Source organism: Suncus etruscus, chromosome 12 (genome assembly GCF_024139225.1).
Source record: "Suncus etruscus isolate mSunEtr1 chromosome 12, mSunEtr1.pri.cur, whole genome shotgun sequence".
Classification (NCBI taxonomy): domain Eukaryota; kingdom Metazoa; phylum Chordata; class Mammalia; order Eulipotyphla; family Soricidae; genus Suncus; species Suncus etruscus.
Window position 1 is genome coordinate 22,151,354 of NC_064859.1, and position 20,800 is coordinate 22,172,153.

Here is a 20,800-nt window from a genome sequence, read left to right on the forward strand (position 1 = left end):
GGGTGTAGGGGGAGCCAGAGATAAGGGGTAAAATTGGACCATAGGGAGGCCTGGTCACTGTGGTCGATTTGTGGTCAGTGGTTGAGCTGTAGTCACTGTGTTGATGACTATCTTCAGAATCAAGAGAGGGAGGTACAGAAGTCAAAGAGGGGTGGGAGCACATGAGAAAGAAGAAGGGGATGATGTGTAAAGGGCATGGGGAAGGAGAGTTAACTGTTAGGAATGCAGCTTTCTCTTTGAAAGAAAACTTGTGTGATAAGCAGAAAAAACCTAGGGATAGCTAGAAGGGCAGCAAGAACCAATGAGCTGGGCAGGCTGGGTCTGGGGCTCTTCCAAGCTTCAGAAACCAAACAGAGGTTCAGTCTCAAGCTATCTCTGAAACTGTGCAAAGGCCCTACGGCCAACCAGGGCTGGAGTCTGGGACATCAGCCTCTGTGAAACTGTCTCCCAACCCACCCTAAGTACCCTTCTTTCCACTGGTTTCTCCTCCTTAGGAGAAGCTACCAGGGTGAGAGCACATAATGCTATCCCATCTCTTTGCCCTCCCCTCAACCCAGTAAGTGTGGAAAGACTTGGGCAGAGCCCAAACAAAGAACAAAGGCTAATAGATTGAATCTGAAGGGGACTCCCTCAGCTCCCCACCAGGTTCCTGTGATTCTGGGCTCTGGAGCTTTTTGTCATTTATTACAAGAGAGACTTTTATTATTCCCATAGGGAAGGGAGACACAGGGGATCACTAGGAACTACAGTGGGTGCCAAGAAAATAAATTAAAACAGAAACGCATCAAAACAAAAAGGCGCTCAGGAAAGAGTGGCTGCATTGGCCGGTGGCCTGCCAGGGCCGGCAGGCTCCTCTCCCAGGAGGTCGCGCAGTTCCAGGGCTCAGCCAGCCTGCGTCTTGTCCCTCTGTTAGTGACGGCCCCTGGCTCCATGTCCACAGGGGCTGTGACTCGAGGTCTCCCCACAGCTTGGCCGGGAGTGGTCAGAGTCTAGCTGGGCCCGCCAGAGGGCCTGCCAGCAGCACATAGCTCTGCCCTCGCGGGGCTGCAGCTGCCCATCTAGTCATTGGAGGTGACATCGATGTCCTCGCAGTTGGCCTGCTTGGTGGCGATGCGCCACCGATTGATGTGGTGGGAACCCTTCTTCTTCTGCTCAGATTCCGGTCCTTCCTCCTCCAGCTTCTGCCGCTTGTACTTGGTCCTGCGGTTCTGGAACCACACCTTCACCTGGTCCGGGGAGGGAGGGCACAGGTGAGAAACAGCAAGGCCCCCTCACCACCCGGGAGCAGCCCGGGGGGGGGGGGGTGAGCAGCTGCTGACACCTACAGAACTGAAGGAGGGGTTCTTCCAGATGCCAGCAAGGGGGTCAAGGGGAAGGGGTTCCCAGAGCTGTTGAGCTTCCAGCAGCTGCCATCAAGCAGAGGGGCAGAACCCAAAGTCTGGAGCCTCCCCCATATCAGGTCTCTGGTAGCTTCTTGAAAAGAGACAAAAATGGCTCTTTTCAAGGTTGATGTGAAGACTGGATAGAGGATGGGGAAGCCATGGCCTGGGTCCTCCTGAGTTCAGGGAACACAGGCAGAAGGGGTCGACATGGGGAGCAGAACACTGCCAGGTTCCTTCTTCCACCTTAGAGCCATCCAGCTGGTCTGTTTCCCCAGGAGATCTCTCCCCAGCCATTCAGGGCCATTTCCCTCTCCCACATCTCTTCCAAGTTGGGGAGGCTCTTGAGTGCCAGCTCCTGACAGTACTTCAATATCCCCCAAGGGACCTTACTTTCTGGGGACACTGGGGTAGCTGTGCTCCAGACCTCCTGCCTCCATAGTGCCAGGCCCTGTAGCCTCTCCATAGCACATGCCATAGGAGGAATGGCTGGGAGAAAGCACAGACAACGCAGTGGACTTTTCTTTGAATACCAAATATCCTCATTCTGGGTTAGATAGTGACCCAGGAGAGGGTTCAAAGAAATCCAAAGCATCCTCTGTGAGGAGGAAGAGGAAGGATGGTGGGAGGGAGGGTGGGTCTAAACCATCTCCTCCAAGAAGACTCCCTCCCAGCTGGACTCAGCTCTCCCTTCTCCCCACTTCTCCAGAACCCAGGATGTAGCTCCTAAGGATAGCTAAGACTCTCAGCTTCTCCTCACTGACCAGGTCCCATGACACCATCCTTGAGGTGTGGAAGGGCCTGGAGCTGAGCCTGTGCTGCGCCTTCTGCTCTCCAAGCTTATCTTCTTCATCAGCAGCAGAGATGCTGTCTGGGGGTGCTGGCAGTGCCCTAAGCACCTCCTTTGGCTTTGGCTCCAAAAAGCTGTTGGGGCAGGTGATGCTGACCAGATGCCAAGGGCCTGGCCTTAATGGATGACCGAAGGACAGTCTCAAGCCTCAGTGCCCAGGCCCCCTGGTCCCTCTTGCCTACAAGACCCACACCAAGTAGAGCAGCATCTGGATTTACGCCACTTTCTTTGGGCTCAGGATCGGAGATACCCCAGGTGGTGTTCAGCATAACCTTGTACAACCAGCTTGGACCTGGCCCTCCACACTGAGCCCACTGTGAATGAACCAGTTGGTAGGCTGGTGAGCTCACCCGGCCTCCTGCGCAAGGCATGTTGGTGACTCAGGGCTGGATGCGGGCTAGGGCAAGCTTCCTGAGCACCAGAGAAGGCTGTGGGTGTGATAGGCAGCCTGGTGATGGGGGACTAACACTAAAGAGGATTCCCTTCTGCACCTTTATTCCCCCTTCCTAAATCTCCTTTCAAGGTGACTGACAGCCACTCACCACCAGTAGGTTGGGAGCACCCTCTGTTCCTGTAGACCAGCCCCATGGTTCTAAGTAGGAACACTCCCATATTGGAATGCCAAGTGTGGGCTAGGTCCTCAAGTTAGGCCTGGCACACCCCCATGAAACATGAATCTGAGGAAGTTCTCCCTGAAAAAGAGCAGGGTCAGCGGGGGAGCACTCTGGAATAAAGGCTGTCCACCCTCCCTCGGCAGCCTGGCTATCTTCCGGAGAACAGCCTCGGCTGAGTGTCCAGATGCTGTTTACAAAGACGAATAACATGGGGATACTGGGGACTTAGTAATAGCAGTGGGAAAAGGCAAGATGCACAGTTTGGGCACAGTGTGCTCACAACCATGGAAAAACAGAATCGACGCATGGGGGATAAAGACTGGAAGGAAATGTACTCAAAGTAGGGGTGGCTTATCTTTCTGCTTTTGTATCTTGGGATTGTCCTTAATGCCTGACTGGTAATGAAAACTAAGAACTACTCTTTTCTCAAAAGAAGAGGGAACAGGGGCTTGAGAGATAGCACAATAGTAGGGCGTTTGCCATGCAAGCGGCCTACCTAGGACCAACAGTGGTTAGAATTCTGGCTTCCCCATTTGGTCCCCCGTGCCTGCCAGGAGTGATTTCTGAGCTCAGAGCCAAGGGTAACCCCTGAGCGCCACCGAGTATGGCCCAAAAACAAAAAACAAAGAAGAGGGAACAGTTCTACAGACCCCCTTTTCCCTTTCACTACCCCTTTTTACCCCAGAATGCTACAAGGGCAAAAGCTGCCAGAATACCTAAGGTGCATGATGCAGTGGGTTTCGTGTTCAGTTTTGGTCATTGTGAATTCATAAACTACTCATTGTTGCCTAATGTCCTGTGACCGCCCCCCATATTTAATGATGCAACCCCATAAGGGGTTGTACCCCACAGCCTAAGAAGATAGAGGGTCTAGAAAGGAACCAGGCTAGCTGAAGAGGTGAAGCCACTCCAATTCTCTGTGCCTATTCTGTGCCCTGCCCAGCAGTCACATACAGGTGTGCCCACACATACCTCTCTCTAAACTCCCAAATCACCATGGACTAGAGGAGCTCCTCAGCTGTTTCTGTCTCCTTTGAGATATGGGGAGTTTCTTTGTGGTTCCTCAAGGCCCCACTTCACTGAATGCCTTTTGATTTGATTTTGATCCTTCCCAAAAAACCTCACTTTGGCCTGAAACATGCTTACCCTAGCCTTCAGAATTCTGTCCCAATGTTTGTACGTCCTAAAAGATTTTTTTTTTTTTTTGCTTTTTGAGTCACACCCTGTGATGCTCAGGAATTACTCTTGGCTATGCACTCAGAAATTGCTCCTGTCTTAGGTGACCATATGGGATGTTGGGGATCGAACCAAGGTCCATCCGGAATTGGCCGTGCAAGGCAAATGCCCTACCATTGTGCTATTGCTCTGGCCCCTACTTAATTTTGTTAGGAGCTCTGTCTCCTCTCCAGACTATGGGAACCCCGAGAAGCAAACTTGGTATTATTTGGCTTGAGAACCAGCAGGCAGAGTCGAGGTAGCCAGAATCAACCAGCCAGGCAGAAGAGAGGTGACCTACCCCAAGGCTCTAAGTAAAGAAAGGGCTGCCTGTGTCAGACCTGGAAAATGAATAATAATCAAATGGCCAGGGAATTGACATCTAATTAGTAAAGGGTTCTGGGAAGTGCTAACTGTTGGAGAACTAAAATCCTTTTTGGTGGGGGGAGGGGCGGGCACCCGGTGACACTCAGGGGTTACTCCTGGCTCTGCACTCAGAAATCACTCTTGGCTCAGGGGACCATTTGGGACACCAGGAATCAAACCCAGGTCTGTCCTGGGTCAGCTGCATGCAAGGCAAACACCCTACCACTGTACTATCACTCTGGCCTTGAAATCTTTTTCTTGACTCAGTTTAGCAAACATTTATACAAGAGAACCAGTAATTGGGGCAAGGTGAGTTAAGCCACATCTAGTGGTAGTGATCCTCGGGGGAGACATTTTTTTTTGGGGGGTCACACCCAGTGACATTCAGGGATTATTTCCGGCTCTACACTCAGAAATCGATCCTGGCAGGCTTTGTGGATCATATGGGATGCCGAGAATCAAACCACTGTCCATCCTGGATTAGCTGGTGCAAGGCAAATGTCCTACCACTGTTCTATCTCACCGGTCCACAGGGGAGACTCTGACTCACAGGAGACTCAGCAGCTACTCCTGGTGGTTCTTGCGAGACCAACTATGGTGCTGAGGTTGGCTGCATGTTAGGTAAGCACCTCACCCCCTATATTTCTCTGACCCAAGAGGGTCAACTCTTAATTCTCTATGTTATGGACTAGATTAAACATTTCTTGGAGGAAGCTAAAGGAAGGAGAAGCATTGTTGAAGATGACATGGTTCAGCTTATATCAGGCAGGATAAGAAGGCAAAACTACTATTGAATGAATATACTATTGAATGTAAGAATGCACCAGTCCATTAGAGGACCCATTTCAGATGCACTCTGATGGGTGAAGGTGTGCATGCACTGATGGATGGGTGACAGAGTGATGGATAAAAGCACTAACATACCAACCAGCTCCAAGGACTGGAGTGACAGTATAGCAGGTAGGGCATTTACCTTGTACTCAGCTGACTTGAATTAGATTACCAGCATCCCTTAAGGCTCTGAGGCCACCAGGAGTAAGCTCTGAGCACTGATGGGTGTGGCTTAAAACCAAACTAAAACAGGCAGGGGGTGCAGGAGGAGGAAGATAGGGTGTACTGGTGTTGAGAATGTTGCACTGGTGAAGGGGAATATTCTTTTTATGACTGAAATCCAACTACAAATCACGGTGCTTAAATAAATATATTATTATAGGAAAAAAACCTAAAACAAATCAATCCCAACTCCAGCCAGTGTTTCACACTCCACCTTTGCCTGATCTGAAGGAATCATATCTACATCTCCTTTTTTCCCACCACTCTTTCATCAGAGTCCATCTGAAGTGTGAAGGATATGACTCCAGGTTCCTATGTACTTTAGGTGAATATTTGTCCTCCACTCAAAAGTTCAAATATCCTTAGAAAGGGGTATTTGAGATGACAGCTATAATACAAGAAGTCCTGACTAATGTCCTACTGTTAACCTCTCCGAAGTTAAGTATCTCAGTGTTCTAGGGTGAGAGGGTGATTGAAGACATCAAACCAGCTAGCTGCCTTTTGGCATTTTTTTTCCTTCTGGTCTTTCCCCCTGGGGATCCAGTTCCTTTCATTTGATCACACAAGTGACTCCTACCATTTCATTCCCTGGCCAAGCCACATTGAATCCTAATCTCACCAAACTAAGGTCACCTCTGAACCTCTGTTAACTATGGTCCAAACTCTTCCTAAACCTTCTAGTTGTCTCCTCTCAGACCAGCTTGATTGTTCATCCACAATCTCAAGAGAAATCACCAAACCTTACTGCTTCCTTAATTCAGATAAGAATTCTAAAAATTGGAACTGGAACAATAGCACAATGGGTAGTGCATTTGCCTTGCATGCACTCCACCTGGGTTTGATCCCCATCATCCCATGTGGTCCTGAGACTCCCAGAAGTAATTTCTGAACACAGAGCTTGAGCACCTGAGCACCACCAGGTGTGGCACCAAAACCAAAATATAACAAACAAACAAAAAAACCCTAAAAGTGGCACACGTGTTCCCTGGGTAGATGGTGCCCAAGTATTTATTCACCATATATCCCCTCTTGAGATGTGAACTTTCATGATGGGTTATGAACTGGAGCTCCCTCCCCCTATGGAAAAGTCCTTACTCACCTTGAGCTCATTATTCATTACTCTTTCTTATCCTCTCCCTCCTCTTCCTCAGTACCTCCAAATAAAACCTGTTTTCACTACCCCCAAAAAATTAATTCTAAAAGTTTGCTTGCCATGCCCCAGTGGGGGAAAAAAAGCACCAAATGATAACCACACATTACTGCCTCTAATATAACTCCTTTGCTTTGGGGTCCACATTAGCAGCCAGACTTGATGTCTTTTTTCTCACTTCAAGCCAACCCAAAGCTGGTTCCTTTACACCAACCAAGGACCCTACCCTCAAGCCTCTACCATGCAGATATGCCCTAATCTCATCACACAACTGTGACCTCGAGGGGTCTCTGATTACTGCTCCTATACATGTCTCTTAAGGGCACATTTTGCTTTTGGCCCCACCATTAAATGAGGCACCTCCAAAGCCAAAGATCAAGCTTTTGTGCCCTTTCTGCTTACAGCCCAGCTAAATTCAAAGCCAGAGAAACTATTCAGGCAGGGCAAGAGGGACAGCAGAAAATACAGACCAATGAACATGGAACAACTGAAGGTATTTCTAATTCCCCCCAAACTGAATGTGCCTCTCTGCTCTGCCATCTTCCATTCACAGAACCATGCAGGCTTTCACTCATGCCACCTGGCATCTCTGCAGATAGATACATGATAGCACCATTGAACTAATATGGCCCACCTCAAGGGCATGTTCATATTCTACACACTGTGGTTCACATTCACAGCTCTAATCATACCCAGGCCTGGTCTGCCCCTGCCAGTCATGAGGTCTGAAGACAGACAGGCCTCTTCTAGGCTGGCCTCTAGGTCTTTAATACAGTGAGGAACAAAGTAATTTGAGCCGGAGGGAAAATAAACCCTTGCCCAGGACTGTTCCTGCCACCTCCTGGATCAACCACTATCATCCCTGCAGGAAGATCCCCTCTCAACCAAATATGTGCCCCCAAACTAACAAAGCTACTTGGGCTGCTCACTCCATGCCCAAAACTCTGGGCTGCCATAGTTCTCCCAACTATGGAATGAAGACTCTCGCACTGAGCTGCTTAAACTTCCTAGAGGTTTGATCCATGGACTTATCCATGATCCATTGATTTCATCAACTATCAAAGGGCAATGACTGGATAGGAAGGCAAAGAAGGAGCAGAGAGTCAGAGAAGTGAGTGATCAAGTTAAGCTATAAACATGTATACAGGCAAGAAGGCAAAAAAAAATTTCCCACTCATAATTTGTTCATAAAAAAAATTTTTTTGGCTGTCCACTGAGCCAGGTCCTAGGCTACAACAAGAAATAAAAGGGCTTGGGCTCTGCCTCACAGGTCTGAGTTACTCAAACTCATTGTAAATCAAACTTATGGTTTTCAAAACTTTTTCTGGCGTCCCAATTTGTGATTTCTAAGAGAGTTCTGAGTGGGATTCCAGAATTTATGTTGTAAAAATTTTTTTGCATGCAGTTTGGTTTGCAGATTGGCAGTTGAAAATGATAGTACTTAATAGCAAAATACCCATGCATTATGTTATGTGGGAGATATACTGTGAATTTGGAGAACTTGTAGATATTGCAACAAAGAGAAGTAGAACATATGTAGAAGCCAGAAACTCTGGATACCTGGAGTCTATTTTGGTTAATCTTATAGACACATCTTAGAGGGTCAGAAAAAAAATCAGAGTCAGAGCTTGTGATAACCACTAGCAAACATGAGAATTTATGATCTGTCAGCTACGAGTTGGATCTACAGAGGTGGAAGTTTATAATGGATGGTGGGTATACAGAAAATAAAATAGAGTAGATGATAAAGAGATAGAGTTGGGTAAAAGAATTACCATTAGGGAAATAATGGCTGTTGTTAGAAAATATAAATTCATCAGCTTTGGGGAGGCAGTAAATGAGTGGGCACAAAATATCTGGCTATAAAGGAGTTACCTATCGTATTTTCCTGCGTATAAGACGACCAGGCGTATAATATGACCCCTAATTTTGCAGTTAAAACATAGGTTTAGGCCTATAATCGCTGTATCAGACAGAACATTCATGTGCTGCATGTGTTCCTGTGCTCATGTACCACAGTGAGCCAATCACAACAAGCAAAGGTTCAAAGGTTATACTGCAATAGACTTCCTCTCTGACTCTGGCCAATATGAGCAGGCTTTTTACAGTGTAGATTCGGATCCAGAACATTGTCTAATTTGCATGCATCAAAAGCCTGCTTGGATTGGCTGGGTTAGAGAGGCGGTCCGAGTAGCCTTGCAGTGGTTGGTGCAGGATCGAGTTGGAAAATTCGTTTTGTGGCAATATTCAGACAATTTTCTTTAGCGGCATTTTTCGGGATGTCGTATAAGACAACCCCCGATTTTCGGTTGACTTTTTTTGTTTCAAAAGTCATCTTATACGCTGGAAAATGCGGTATTTATCCAGTTGCAGAGAAGTGGATAATAAAGGGATGGTATTACACAATGGAATACTATGTAGCTTCAAGGAGGGATGAAACTAGAGGGTAAGTGAACGAATTCAAAAAAAGAAAAACAAACACAAGATACATCATTTATCTAGGCTTTAGATATTATTTATCTAAAATAATAGGCCAAGGGAATGCAGGTATTAAAAGGACGCTACCGGGGCCGGAGAGATAGCATGAAGGTAAGGTGTTTGCCTTTCATGCGGAAGGACGGTGGTTCAAATCCCAGCATCCCATATGGTCTCCTGTGCCTGCCAGGGGCGATTTTCTGAGCATAGAGCCAGGAGTAACCCCTGAGCGCTGCCAGGTGTGACCCAAAAGCTAAAAGGATGCTACCTAGTTTACCCTGGTCCCTAGATTATAAAACTGAGGACAGGTAAGGCAAGTAACTGGGGTTATTCACTTCATATGTAGCAGAGGTAGATGGAAGGTACTGGGCAAGGGCCAGGGGGCATCAGCTAACTTGGTGGTCTAGAGCTGTGGTATATATCTATTATACAAGACCACAGATTCAACAAAACTGAAAGCACGATATCCAAACTGCAACAACCAAACTTTATCTGGTCATTTGTTTTGTTTTTTTGTTTGTTTTTGGGTCACACCCAGTGGTGATCAGGGGTTACTCCTAGCTCTGCACTCAGAAATCACCCCTAGTAGGCTCGGGGACCATATGGGTTGCTGGGAACCTAACAGTTCTGTCAGGGTTGGCCACGTGCAAGGCAAAGGCCCTGCTGCTGTGCTATCTCTTCAGCCCCCACTTTATCTGGTCTTGGGGCCATGCCTAGTGGTGCTCCAGGGTTACTAAGCACTTAGTGATCACTTCTTGAAAACTTTGGGTGCCAGAGATCAAATCCTACCTACTGTAGGGTTTACTCCAATCCCCAACAACCAAATTATGAAATATGCCTGTCAAAGAGGCAGGCAAGTAGGTGGGAGGGAAACTGGGGACATTGGTGAAGGGAAGGTGACACTGGTGATGAAATTAGTGTTGGAACATTAATTAAAACAAAACCTTAGTTAAAACAAAACCCAACAAAAAGCTAAAGAGTTACCTACTTGTGAGGGCAGGTCAATAGAGACAAGCACAAATGCTGACAGTAGAAGCAGAGGGCAGAGGGCTAGAGAAATGAGAGAGAGTGACAAATAGCTGGTAGCTGGAAATGAAATGTTATGATGAATACTGATAAGTGGGTAGACAATTATATAGTTGGGTTCTCAAAACAAGTTACGAGTAACAGATAACTGATGGAGGAGACTACATAACAGAACACTATGCTAAGAGTTAAAAATTCCAAGTTTGAATTTTTTTTTAATACCTCATATACTACTTTAAGCGAAAATAAGAAAGGTCAGAGGATAAAAGTTAGTATTATCCAGTTCATAGTAGGGAGGTGCCTTTTATCTTTCTTTTTTGGGTGGGGGTGTTCAGCACTTACTTCTGGCTCTATACTTAGAGATTACTTTTATTTTTGGTTTTGGGGTCACACCTGGCAGCACTCAGGGGTTACTCCTGGCTCTAAGCTCAGAAATCGCTCCTGGCAGGCTTGGGAACCATATGGGACACCAGGATTCAAACCACCAGCCTTCTGCATGCAAGGCAAATGCTATCTCTCTGGGCCCCTTAGGAATTACTTCTGGTGGGCTCCAGGGATCAAATGGGATACTGAAGATCAAACCTGGATTGGTATGTGCAAGACAAGTGCTCTACTCATTACACTACCACTCCAGTTTACCTTTAACCTATTTTATGAATGAAGACACTAGAGCTCAAAGATGTTAAATAACTTACTAATGGTTTCCCAGTTAGTAGGAGGCAGAGATAAAAATCACATCTGCCTGCCTGGGAAGCTCTGTGCTTTCTCTTTCTGTCTATCTGTCTCTCCTTCTCCACTATGAGGGTTCCCAAGATCAACTCTGCTGTAGGTTTTGCTTATATTTTTATAATATTCTAAAACCAATTCACAAGATTAGCTATAAGCTTTGGTAGCAAAGCTGGATATTGTCTAATTATATAGCCTTTTCTTTTAAATGTAGGTTTGAAACATCTTGTAATAAAAATGAAAGAAATTTTTTTATTTTTTATTTATTTATTTATTTTGGTTTTTGGATCACACCCAGCAGTGCTTAGGGGCCACTCCTGGCTCTACACTCAGAAACCACTCCTGGCAGGCTCGGGGGACCATATGTGATGCCAGAATTCAAACCATGTCCTGCATGCAAGGCAAATGCCCTACCCCCATGCTATCTCTCCCACCCCAAAATTAAAGAAATTTATCACTAATTTCATTAACTGGCATTGTTAGGGACAAACATGAAAGGGCAACCAGTTTCACTGTGAAATATAAATCCATTTAAAATGCTCTCACTGAACTAAAAAAAGTTTTAAAAAGCAATGACAATTTTTTCAACAAGTGTTCATCTGTAGGTGGTGGGATTTTAAACCAATTTTGCTTGCTTGCATTTCTGTATCAGAAATATAATAACAACTACTTTTTAAAATAAAGTTAACTATAAACACCCACTTTTCAATTGAAACCCTTTTTTATGAGACAATTTTAAAACACTGTTTGCTGGGAGGGAAAGAGCATTATTTATTAGATATATATTTTTATATTTGAAACGTGTTAAATCTACTCCATTGATCCTGGTCTGCAGTTAGCTTGCAAAGCTGGAAGAAACAGGAAAGGAGCAATGAACACTTTGATGAAATGGGAGATCAGCCATACTAATGGTAAAGGATTGAGAAGAAGGAAAAGGATTGCAGGAATGGTGAGGCTCTATGGAGATTGGGAAAGAGTTAGGGGTTGGGTTCCCTCGGGAAGCACCCTACCATTCTCAGAGCAGCCTAAGAGACCCCAGGCCAGCACCCACAGCTTGGAGCCCTCTCCAAGTTGGCAAGTAGGGTGGAGGGTGAAGGTGCAGGGGATGAAATTACATTAGGATAGAACCCATCTCTCCTGTTTGCCAATCTGGTAGCTTTGTGAGAACAAGGGAGTCAAGTCTCCCAAAGGTCCAAGACGCCCGCAATCTGCCCTAGGAGCTGCCCCAGTAGGCAGCTCTGTGGAGCAGAGCAGGGTTTAGGCTGTGCTTCTAGACAGCAATTATTTTTTGGCAAAATCTTTGCCTACAATAGACCAAATTGGCCTCCTCAAACTCCCATCCTACTTCTTTAAGCAAAAGCGCGCAATTGCGTGTTCTCTCTCTCTCTCTCTCTCTCTCTCTCTCTCTCTCTCTCTCTCTCTCTCTCTCTCTCTCTCTCTCTCTCTCTCTCTCTCTCTCTCTCTCTTTCTCTCACTCTCACTCTCACTCTCACACACATATACAAGGAATGATGAATTCCTTACTCTTATGGAATTCTCTCTGTCTCTCTCCAATTACATAATAGTGGTAACGTCTCCATTGTGATTTTCCCCAGTTCAAAGTCCTTCAACACACTAGAGTTGCTTCTCTTTTCTCTCCAACACAAGAGCCCTTGGAGAGTCTGAAACAGCACCCCGAATACCCAGAATCGAATTTCAACCGTTCCCAGCCCCCTACGCCCTTCACGCATCAAGGTTCCCAAGTCCGACCCGCTTCTGCATCGCAGCAAATGCCGGCAGGGCTGAAGCTCCCGGACTTGGCCTCCCCGTTTCTGAAGCCCGTGACCCCGGCCGTGCGCCTCCCACGCCAAGGCTGCGGTAGCCTCCAGGCCGTGGCCAGCTTCGGCCAGGACCAGCAGCCCAGCCAGTGAGGGGGGAAAGGCCTGGGGTTCCACTCAAGCACGCACACTCGGGACCCCGACTGGAGGAGGACTGAACCTAACTCCAGAGCATGCCAACGCGGCGCGATCGGTGGGGGGGACTGTGGCTTGGTGGTCCCCGATTCGACGGCTTCCAAGATCCTGGCACCAACCAACTCTAGTTCGGGAGCAAGCCACGGAATCAGCCCTGTCCCTCCCCAGGGCCTTGGAGCCCCTGAAAGGCGCGCGGCCTCTGCAAGCTTGGTCGCGCGTGGGCCTGCGACGCGCTTGGCTGGGAGAAGACGGACAGGCAGAGAGGGGTGAGGCTGGACCACTCCGGCAGTCGAGATCCCCCACCTGCACCTGGACGGGGATGGAGGCGCGGGCACTCGGGGCGAGCGGGGAGCGGGAGGTACCTGCGTCTCCGAGAGGCTGAGGCTGCCGGCCAGCTGCTTGCGCTCGGCGCCCACCACGTAGTGGTTCTTCTCGAAGGCGCGCTCCAGCCGCAGCAGCTGCGATGGCGAGAAGGCCGTGCGGATCCTTTTGGGCTTGCGCGCGAAGGGGCCGTGCAGAAGAAGTCCGTCCTGGGGCACATCGCTGGCTGCACCGAGCCACAAAGGCAATGTGCAGGTATAAACAGAAAGAGAGAGAGAGAGAGAGAGAGAGAGAGAGAGAGAGAGAGAGAGGGAGAAGGAAAGAGAGAGAGAGAGAGAGAGAGAGAGAGAGAGAGAGAGAGAGACAGAGAGAGTCATAAGCTACTGCTCGCCCATCCAAGCTTGCCATGATGGCCCCTCTACCATCTACAGTTTCCCCAATACACAGCACACACACACACACACACACACACACACACACACACACACACACACACACACACACAGAGTATCTCCTTGTTCTCTTGTCCCTAAGTCCACTTGGCTTTCCACCATTTTGGAACACCATCCGGTAGTGAACGGGGATCCCCGCAGCCTGTCAGCAGGTAGCTATTGGGTGAGAAGGGGAGTCCAGGCCTGGCAAGGCTCAGTGCAGTGCTGACAAAGTTGGGGGAAGCTTGTCTGATTCATCGAACATGTCCCTTTGCCTCCCAATCCGCAGTATCCTGAACGACCTACCCTGGAGAGACACAATGTGTGCAAGAAGTCCTTTGGGTCTCTTTGTTCACCCTTTCCAAGCACTCTGCTACCAACTCCCTCTGCCTCCCCAAAGATCAGCTTTTAATTAACTGGCTGGGTCTTATCTCCCACCTAGTGGACTGGAGTGGAGCTTGGGCGGGGTGATTGGATGTGATGAGAGCGATGTTGTTTGCTACCCAGCAGCCAAGCACAGGTCTGGAATGAGAAGGAACCCGAGGAGCTCTCCTTCCACCTTCCACTGACCCTTGCTGCTAAACACTCAGACACTAGCCCCGTAAACATTCCTGTCCAAAGGCCCAGGCTCAAACTTGCAATAGTACAAGTAGGCTCAAGTCTGGGCAGCACTTGGAGGCTTAAGGTCAGCCCCCCACCCCCTTTTCCTACATCTTCCTGCCAGCCTTCAGGTAGAACCTTTTCAAGTGGGAGACTCTTACAGCTCTCTGGTGGGGAAAAGGCCTGCTCCATCATCCCTTCTACAGAGACACTGTAGAAATATCTAGATATCAACTTTTGCTCCAATATATAGATATAGATATATTGGTTCCTGCATGGGTGTGTGTAAATACATGGTCCACTCTCTCTGCTGCCTTAGTCTCCTATCTCCAAACAGGATTTTCAAAGAGTTCTCTAAACACAAGATTCCTTAGTAAATATTGACCATCCCATTGGAGATCCAGTTCCTACAAGCAGAAGGAGGGACTAGGGTGGGGGATAAGGGACCACAAAGATCTAGTCTTAGTGAGGAATAGAAGTGGGTAGGAGGCCATTACACCGTCTCTGACTTGGTTGCTCTAGTTAACAGAATCAAAACACACCCCAGCAGCACCTATGCAGTCTCTGCAGTGCTTACAATGATCCCCCTGACTGACCAACAACACTGAGCCTTTGATGGAATGTTTTGACAGTTTGCTCTGGAGATTGACTGATCCAATTAATTTCTTCAGAAACAGCCACTGGTGTGACTCCATTTGACCTGTTGTTTTGTTCTTAAGACAACTGTTTGGATAACTCCATTGAGAACTTGTCTCTCTGGAACTATCTCTGTAAGTGAAACAAGCACACGTCATGGAGAGATGCTATTGCTAAAACTCTCCAGGTAACAGTCGCGTCCCTCTGCTGGTGGAAACTTCCTGATATTACTTTTTTTTTTTTTTCTTTCAAGTTTTTGGGCTTTGGACATCCTTACAGGGCAACTTTACTGCTTTTCAACTTTTCTAAGGAACTGGATTGTTTAAGAAATAAAGGACCAGTGCCTGGGGGTGGGAGAGACAAAGCCCGTGGGCAGGCACAAGGCACTAAGGCACTGGAAAGTCACCTCATTCATTTCCAGAGTATAGCTCTGTGCTACAAAAAAAATGAGGGAGTCTTTGTGGGGAGACAGATTGAATCATAGAGAGATGGAAAAGGCAGTCTGGCTAGAGGTATTCAGGCCTGAGTGAAGACATTTACTTGTGGTACTAAAAGAAATATAGATGATCAGGAGAAATGGTCTGGTGGATGTGAGAGAGAAAAAGGCCTATAGAAAAAAGACAGAAATAGAAGATGAAAGTGAAAGGTTCATAGAATAAGCCCAGGGAAGATCAGAGAGGGTGAGATGACAAGCAAATACCTCTTATTAATATCAAACCAAATTATGTCCAAAAATAACATGGTTAGAGTCTCCATCAATTCCCAAGAGTGGCTTCATGTTTTTTTGAGGAGGGGGGTGGCATTAGAGAAGGGGAGAGAAAGTCTGGCCCAATCGTGTCCCTAGGAGTTAGTCTCAGTAGCTCTGGCCCAGGCTGCTCGGAAGTGCGGTGGCCGCAGGAGAGGTGTGAAAGACTTGGTACAGGGGCATCAGGACACCCAAGGGTGTATGATGTATCAGGGTCTGATTTTTTTTTGATAGGGTCTGATTTTGATCAGTTGCTTTGTGGAGTTTAATTCTGTTATTTTTCTTCATGAACCCAAAAAGTTGGGGGAAGCTTGTCTGATTCATCTAACATATATATGCCCCTTTGCCTCAAACCTGCTTGTTTTAGATCCAAACTTAGGGTTTCAAACTTAGTCTGCCTACTGGCCCCTTTCCAGAAAGGAAAAAAAAAATACCATGCAGCAACATGGTCCCTTCCCCATCTATCATCTTTAAGTCAACTAACAACATGTCTTCCCTATTGTACCTGGGCCAACTACTATCTCTGGTACTCTCCTGACCAGTATTGCTCATTTTGAGAAAAGCTGTTTGCAAGGTAGATTGTTTTGGGGTGGGGGGCTGGTCTTAAGAAGAGGACCCCCAAGTCTTGTTTCACATTGCACAGCTTCTGCGAATTTATCCACATTCTGGAGCAAAAATAAAGGGTCCTTCTGATCCAACTAGTGTCTCAGAGGACAGGAATATTCAAGTTGCTGAGAAGTGATGGAAGGTTATTTGATTTCGAAAGATGCAGAGCTTTTTCTCGATAGGAGAATCCTTTTGAGAGAGCTACAGTTCTGTCCTGTTGATAAGGACGAGGTGGTGCCTCTGGTACCCACACGCCCGAAACCGTGAGGAAGAAACCCTAACCGAGGCAGCTTGCTTTTCTTTCCGTTGGACTCCAGCATACACAGCTGGGGACTAGGTACCGTGGGTAGCTTTTTTGGAAGCAGCTGTTCCCAGCCGGGATGTGAAGGTTGCCAGTGGGTTTCCTAAGGACGGTGGGCGAGAGCAAAAGGGTTGCGTAGCTGTCTCTGGAGCGAAGGATTGAATCCTACCTCTCACCCGGTTTTCAGCCTCTCTCGATTGCTCCATTCAAGACACAGGAGCACTTTGGCTGGAAACTAATTGGAGAAGGACAGGAATGAGGCAGCAGGAATTGGAAGCTAGGGATCATTCCGGTTCTCTTGGGCTAGGTCGCGACCAACCTGGAACTCCGGCCGGATGGCGGGCCAGAGGGGCCTGGGGCTAACCCGGTCGGCTGGGCCGCCGACATCACCTCCCTCCCCTTCCTTGGGCAGGAACAAAAGTGCCTTTGAAGCACCGGCCTATTACTGGTCGCGGTCCCGGAGGGCCGAGTCTCCCACGGCCCCCTCCCAACACGGCCCCGCGGTTTGGAAAGTTCCTGATGTCCAAGATATAGCGCCCAAGGGAGACCACTTGCTCCATCTCCGTGGGCTCCTCCCCGTTTTAGTCTCGAACTTCAGGCCGGGCCACGGGGATGCAAACGCTTGGCCCCGACTCTCCCGCGTTGGTTTTGGCTCTCGCAGTCTCTTCCCCGCGCCCCGGGACCGAGGCGCTGCTGGGGATCGCGGCGCGCGGCGCGTAGACGCTTGTCATTTCGTCCGTGTCGGGTTTCGCCGCGTGCAGTACAGCGGGGCTCAAGTGAGCGTCAGCAGACCCGGGTCTCTAGAAAACGCGTTGCCGGGGGTCTGGGGGTGAGTCTGGCACGGCAGAGAGCAGGACCGGCGCGGCGATCGCGGGTCCCAGCGAGGCCAGAGTTCCTCCGTTCCTCCAAGGACCGCCAAGGCCCAAAACGCACCCTCTGGGGCTCGGTCTCCGCGTGCAGACCGCGCCTGGCATTTCCACTGTGTGCCCGCCAAGCCTGGAGCTTGCAAATCCGCAGCGATCTCCGAGAAACCTTCTCGGAAGACGACTGGAGCTAGCCGAGGGAGGGTGCTCGGAACCCCAGCCGTGGCTCCCGGAGACCAAGACGGCCTTCCGCACCCCGAGCGCGCGGTGGAAGCGAGCGGCGGGATAGGGAGCGCTGAGGGCGAGCGGAGCGGGGCCAAGGCAACGCCGCGGGTAATGCGGGGTTCGAGACCCGCCCTGACCTTCCCTCTGCCCAGCCTCGGACCCTCGCCCGACACCCGGGGCCAGAAGTTTGAGAATTGCTGCGACTCCCAGCTCGATGCGTGGGCATCAGATTTTGAGAGCCAGGCTCAGGAGGATGCGGTCTTAGGAAGGCAGGTTGTTGGCTCGATTTTCAGAAAAAACTTCATTTTCTCAGCGAACGTTGGTCTTAATCGACAAGATTCCTGGCCCAAGATGCTGACATTACATATAAATCCCATCCTCCCAAATTTGGGGAAATCTTTGAAATCATTAAGGAGAATGCACGTCTGCCCGCAGCAATCTTGTTCGTTACGTGATCTGATTTTACGAATCTATTTTTCGGGTCAAGGTCTGTTGGCCAGGAGACTGAGCAAACTGATAAGCTGGGCCCCAGAAAGTGGCTTTCCGTGCAGTGGTTAGGCAGCCAGAGCAAAAGCTTCGATAATCCACTTTTCTGTATTATCCGGCCAGCTACCATAAATTCAGTTTATTTGGACTGTGTAGACTTGGTTTACCATCACATTAGCTCCAGTAAAAAAAAAAAAAAAAAAAAAAAAAGTAAAGCTTGTTCTTCTAATTGTTTATACTAACAGCCCAAAATCATGAGCCTTACAAAGCTGAATCCAGTCTGTACTAGCAAAATAAAAGCTAAAAAATTAGACCACTGGAAAGAATGGAGAGAGGGAAAGAAGAAAGGTTGGGGCGGGTGGAAGGAAGGACAGAGGAAGGAAGGAGGAAAGAAAGGAAAGAAGGAAGAGAAGCGGAAAACGGAAGGAAGAAGAGGACGATAATGAGGAAGGGGGAAATTCAAGGGAGAAAAACTATCAAGCACAACTCTCCTTTGGAAAGTCAAATCCTTGAAACATGAGGTGCGTATGTGTATGAACGGTGTGCCTGTGGGGTGTGTGTGTGTGTGTGTGTGTGTGTGTGTGTGTGTGTGTGTGTGTGTGTGTGTAAGGCAGTGGGGATATTCATCAGCCAACCCATTGCACGGTGCAGATAAGGGGCACAGACAGCCTCCACCTTAAAAGCCCTCTGTCGCTCCCGCACCCCAACTCAGCCTTCGAGGACCGCAACCAGTCCCACAGCTGCTAGATGGGCTCCTAGAGTTGGCGATGCGCAGAAGAAGATTTATTAGAACCAATCTACCCACCGTGGGGCCGAGAGGCACGTGTGACTTGAAGAAGTCGGGGCGGGGGATCTTTGAGAAACCTCCCAACATAGAGCAGTACTCCATACTGAACATTAACTTTGCAGTTTGTCCTCCCGCTGTCCCTTCTTCCCACAGACCCAGGCGTGCAAGTGGACTTTCCCCCCTGCCCGGGACGTGCCAGCGAGGGCGGTTCTCTAGGAGTTGGGTGGGCGAACGGGCAAGCCAAGTGTGGTTCTGGGTCGAACCAGGGCGGAGGGAGGGCGGACGACGCAGCAGGCCGCGGGGGAGGGCCAGGAAAGGCTCCAAGGATACCCCAGCTCTGGTAGCCAACGGTCCCGAAGAAGCCTCAGGGGGGAAGTGTCCCAACGTGGCTCCCCAGAAGGAACCCAGAACTGCTGCCGGAGAGCGACTGGGTCCCGCGCGACTCTTCCCGGCTTGGGGTTAGTGGTATCTGCGGGCCCGCAACCTAGTCCGCGCAACTTCGGAACATCCCCGCCGCGCGTCCCCGGAGCTTCCCCAGCGCCGACACCGCGCGGCGCCGCCGTCCACCGTCCAGATGCCGAGAGGCGGGGAGAAGAGCGTGGACACTCACTCACCCTGGAAGCGGTGTCCGAAGAAGCGGTTCCGCAGGACCCAGGGGTAGAAGTGGAGAGGGTCTCGGTGCTGGGCGCCGAAGAAGGAGTGCGGAGGCTGCAGCGGGGAGGTGCCCAGCTGGTGTGCCGGGTGCACGGTCAGCGCGGGGTGGTTCATGGCCTCTGGGAACACCAGCTCGGGCCCGCCGTAGAGCGAGCGACCCGCACCCGCGGCGGCGGCGGCAGCGGCGGCAGCGGCGGAGGTGGGAAAGCCGCTCACGAACGCCGCCGCCTCGGCCGCGCCGGGGTGAGGGTAATTGAGCGCCGTGGGCCGGAGTGGCTCCTCCGAGGCGGCGGCCGCCAGGGGATGCGAGCTCGAGCCCCCGCCGCCCGTGCCCGCGCCGGCACCGCCGTCCTTAGCCACCAAGGACTCGATGGTGAAGCCGCGCTTGGCCGTGGGCTGGAACATGGTCGCGACCGCCGGAGCCGAGCGAGGCAGCTGGGCTCCGGGGAGCGCTCCGCGTCCTGGCGCCGCCGCCGTGCGGGGTGTGCACCCAGCCAGGCACATGCACACACGCCAGCAGCACCCCTCGGCTCCCCCGCACGCCCGCCCGCCCCCCGCAGCCCGCCGCCCGCGCTCAGCCGCAACCGGGGCTTGCAAGCGAGCGAGCGAGCGAGCGAACGCGCAGTCGGGCCACCGCGCGCAGCCGGGCGCGCCGGCCTCTGCGGGCCGAGCGGGCAGCTCCCGGGTGCGGCCAGCCGCCTCTCCGGCCCGAGGGCTGAGCCCGGCCCCTGCCCTCCTCCCTCCCGAGTCCAGGCGGGACCGACTCCCACCCCACCCCGAGTCCTCCCTGCACTGCCCGGCAGGCCAGCCTCGGCGGCCCGGGTGCGAGGAGCGAGTTAGCCGGCACCTGCCCCGCACTCGCCTATTGGCTGCCGCTCACCTGCCCCAAGGTGGGGGCGGGGTGGGGCGGGGCGAGGCGAGGGACGCGGGTGTGTGTGTGTGTGTGTGTTGGGGTGTGGGGGGGGAGCCCAGAGTCGGAGGCAAAAGCCGGAGTGGAGCCCTGGCGGGTGGACCCCCGGTGGAGGTCTCTGTACCCCCAAAACCCCAAGCCATACCTCTTGCCACCGGTTTCTCCTCGCGCCTCCAAGCTAGGCTGAGTCTGGCTACTGTCACCGACCGTCTCAACCCTCTAGAGATGGAAGAAAGGGATTGATTGAGGAGCCTGGAGGGTTGGGGGTACACGCCAGTCCCGCTAACCCGCTAATGTGTAGATCGGGGCACCTTTTTTTTTTTTTTTTTTTTTTTTGCTTCGTTCCAGGATGCCTTTTCAGTTCTCAGCCTACTTGGCTCCTGGCACATCGGAGAGTGGCTATTTGGGACGGATCAAGTGGGGTTCTTC

General features: G+C 50.3%; 1 protein-coding gene across 2 annotated transcripts; it reads right to left on the reverse strand.

The window, feature by feature from the left end:
• Positions 1 to 1,058: 1,058 nt before the first annotated feature.
• On the reverse strand, positions 1,059 to 19,965 carry EMX1 (empty spiracles homeobox 1). 2 transcript variants are annotated; one of them, XM_049785097.1, is made up of 3 exons: positions 19,422 to 19,965; positions 13,169 to 13,353; positions 1,059 to 1,226 (listed from the first exon to the last, which is right to left on the reverse strand). In XM_049785097.1, exons 1-3 carry the CDS (start codon positions 19,963 to 19,965, stop codon positions 1,059 to 1,061), a joined length of 897 nt encoding a protein of 298 aa, XP_049641054.1. The 2 variants fall into 2 exon arrangements, with proteins under 2 accessions (XP_049641054.1, XP_049641055.1); XM_049785098.1 differs by having other exon boundaries at positions 13,169 to 13,349; positions 19,418 to 19,866.
• Positions 19,966 to 20,800: the final 835 nt, after the last annotated feature.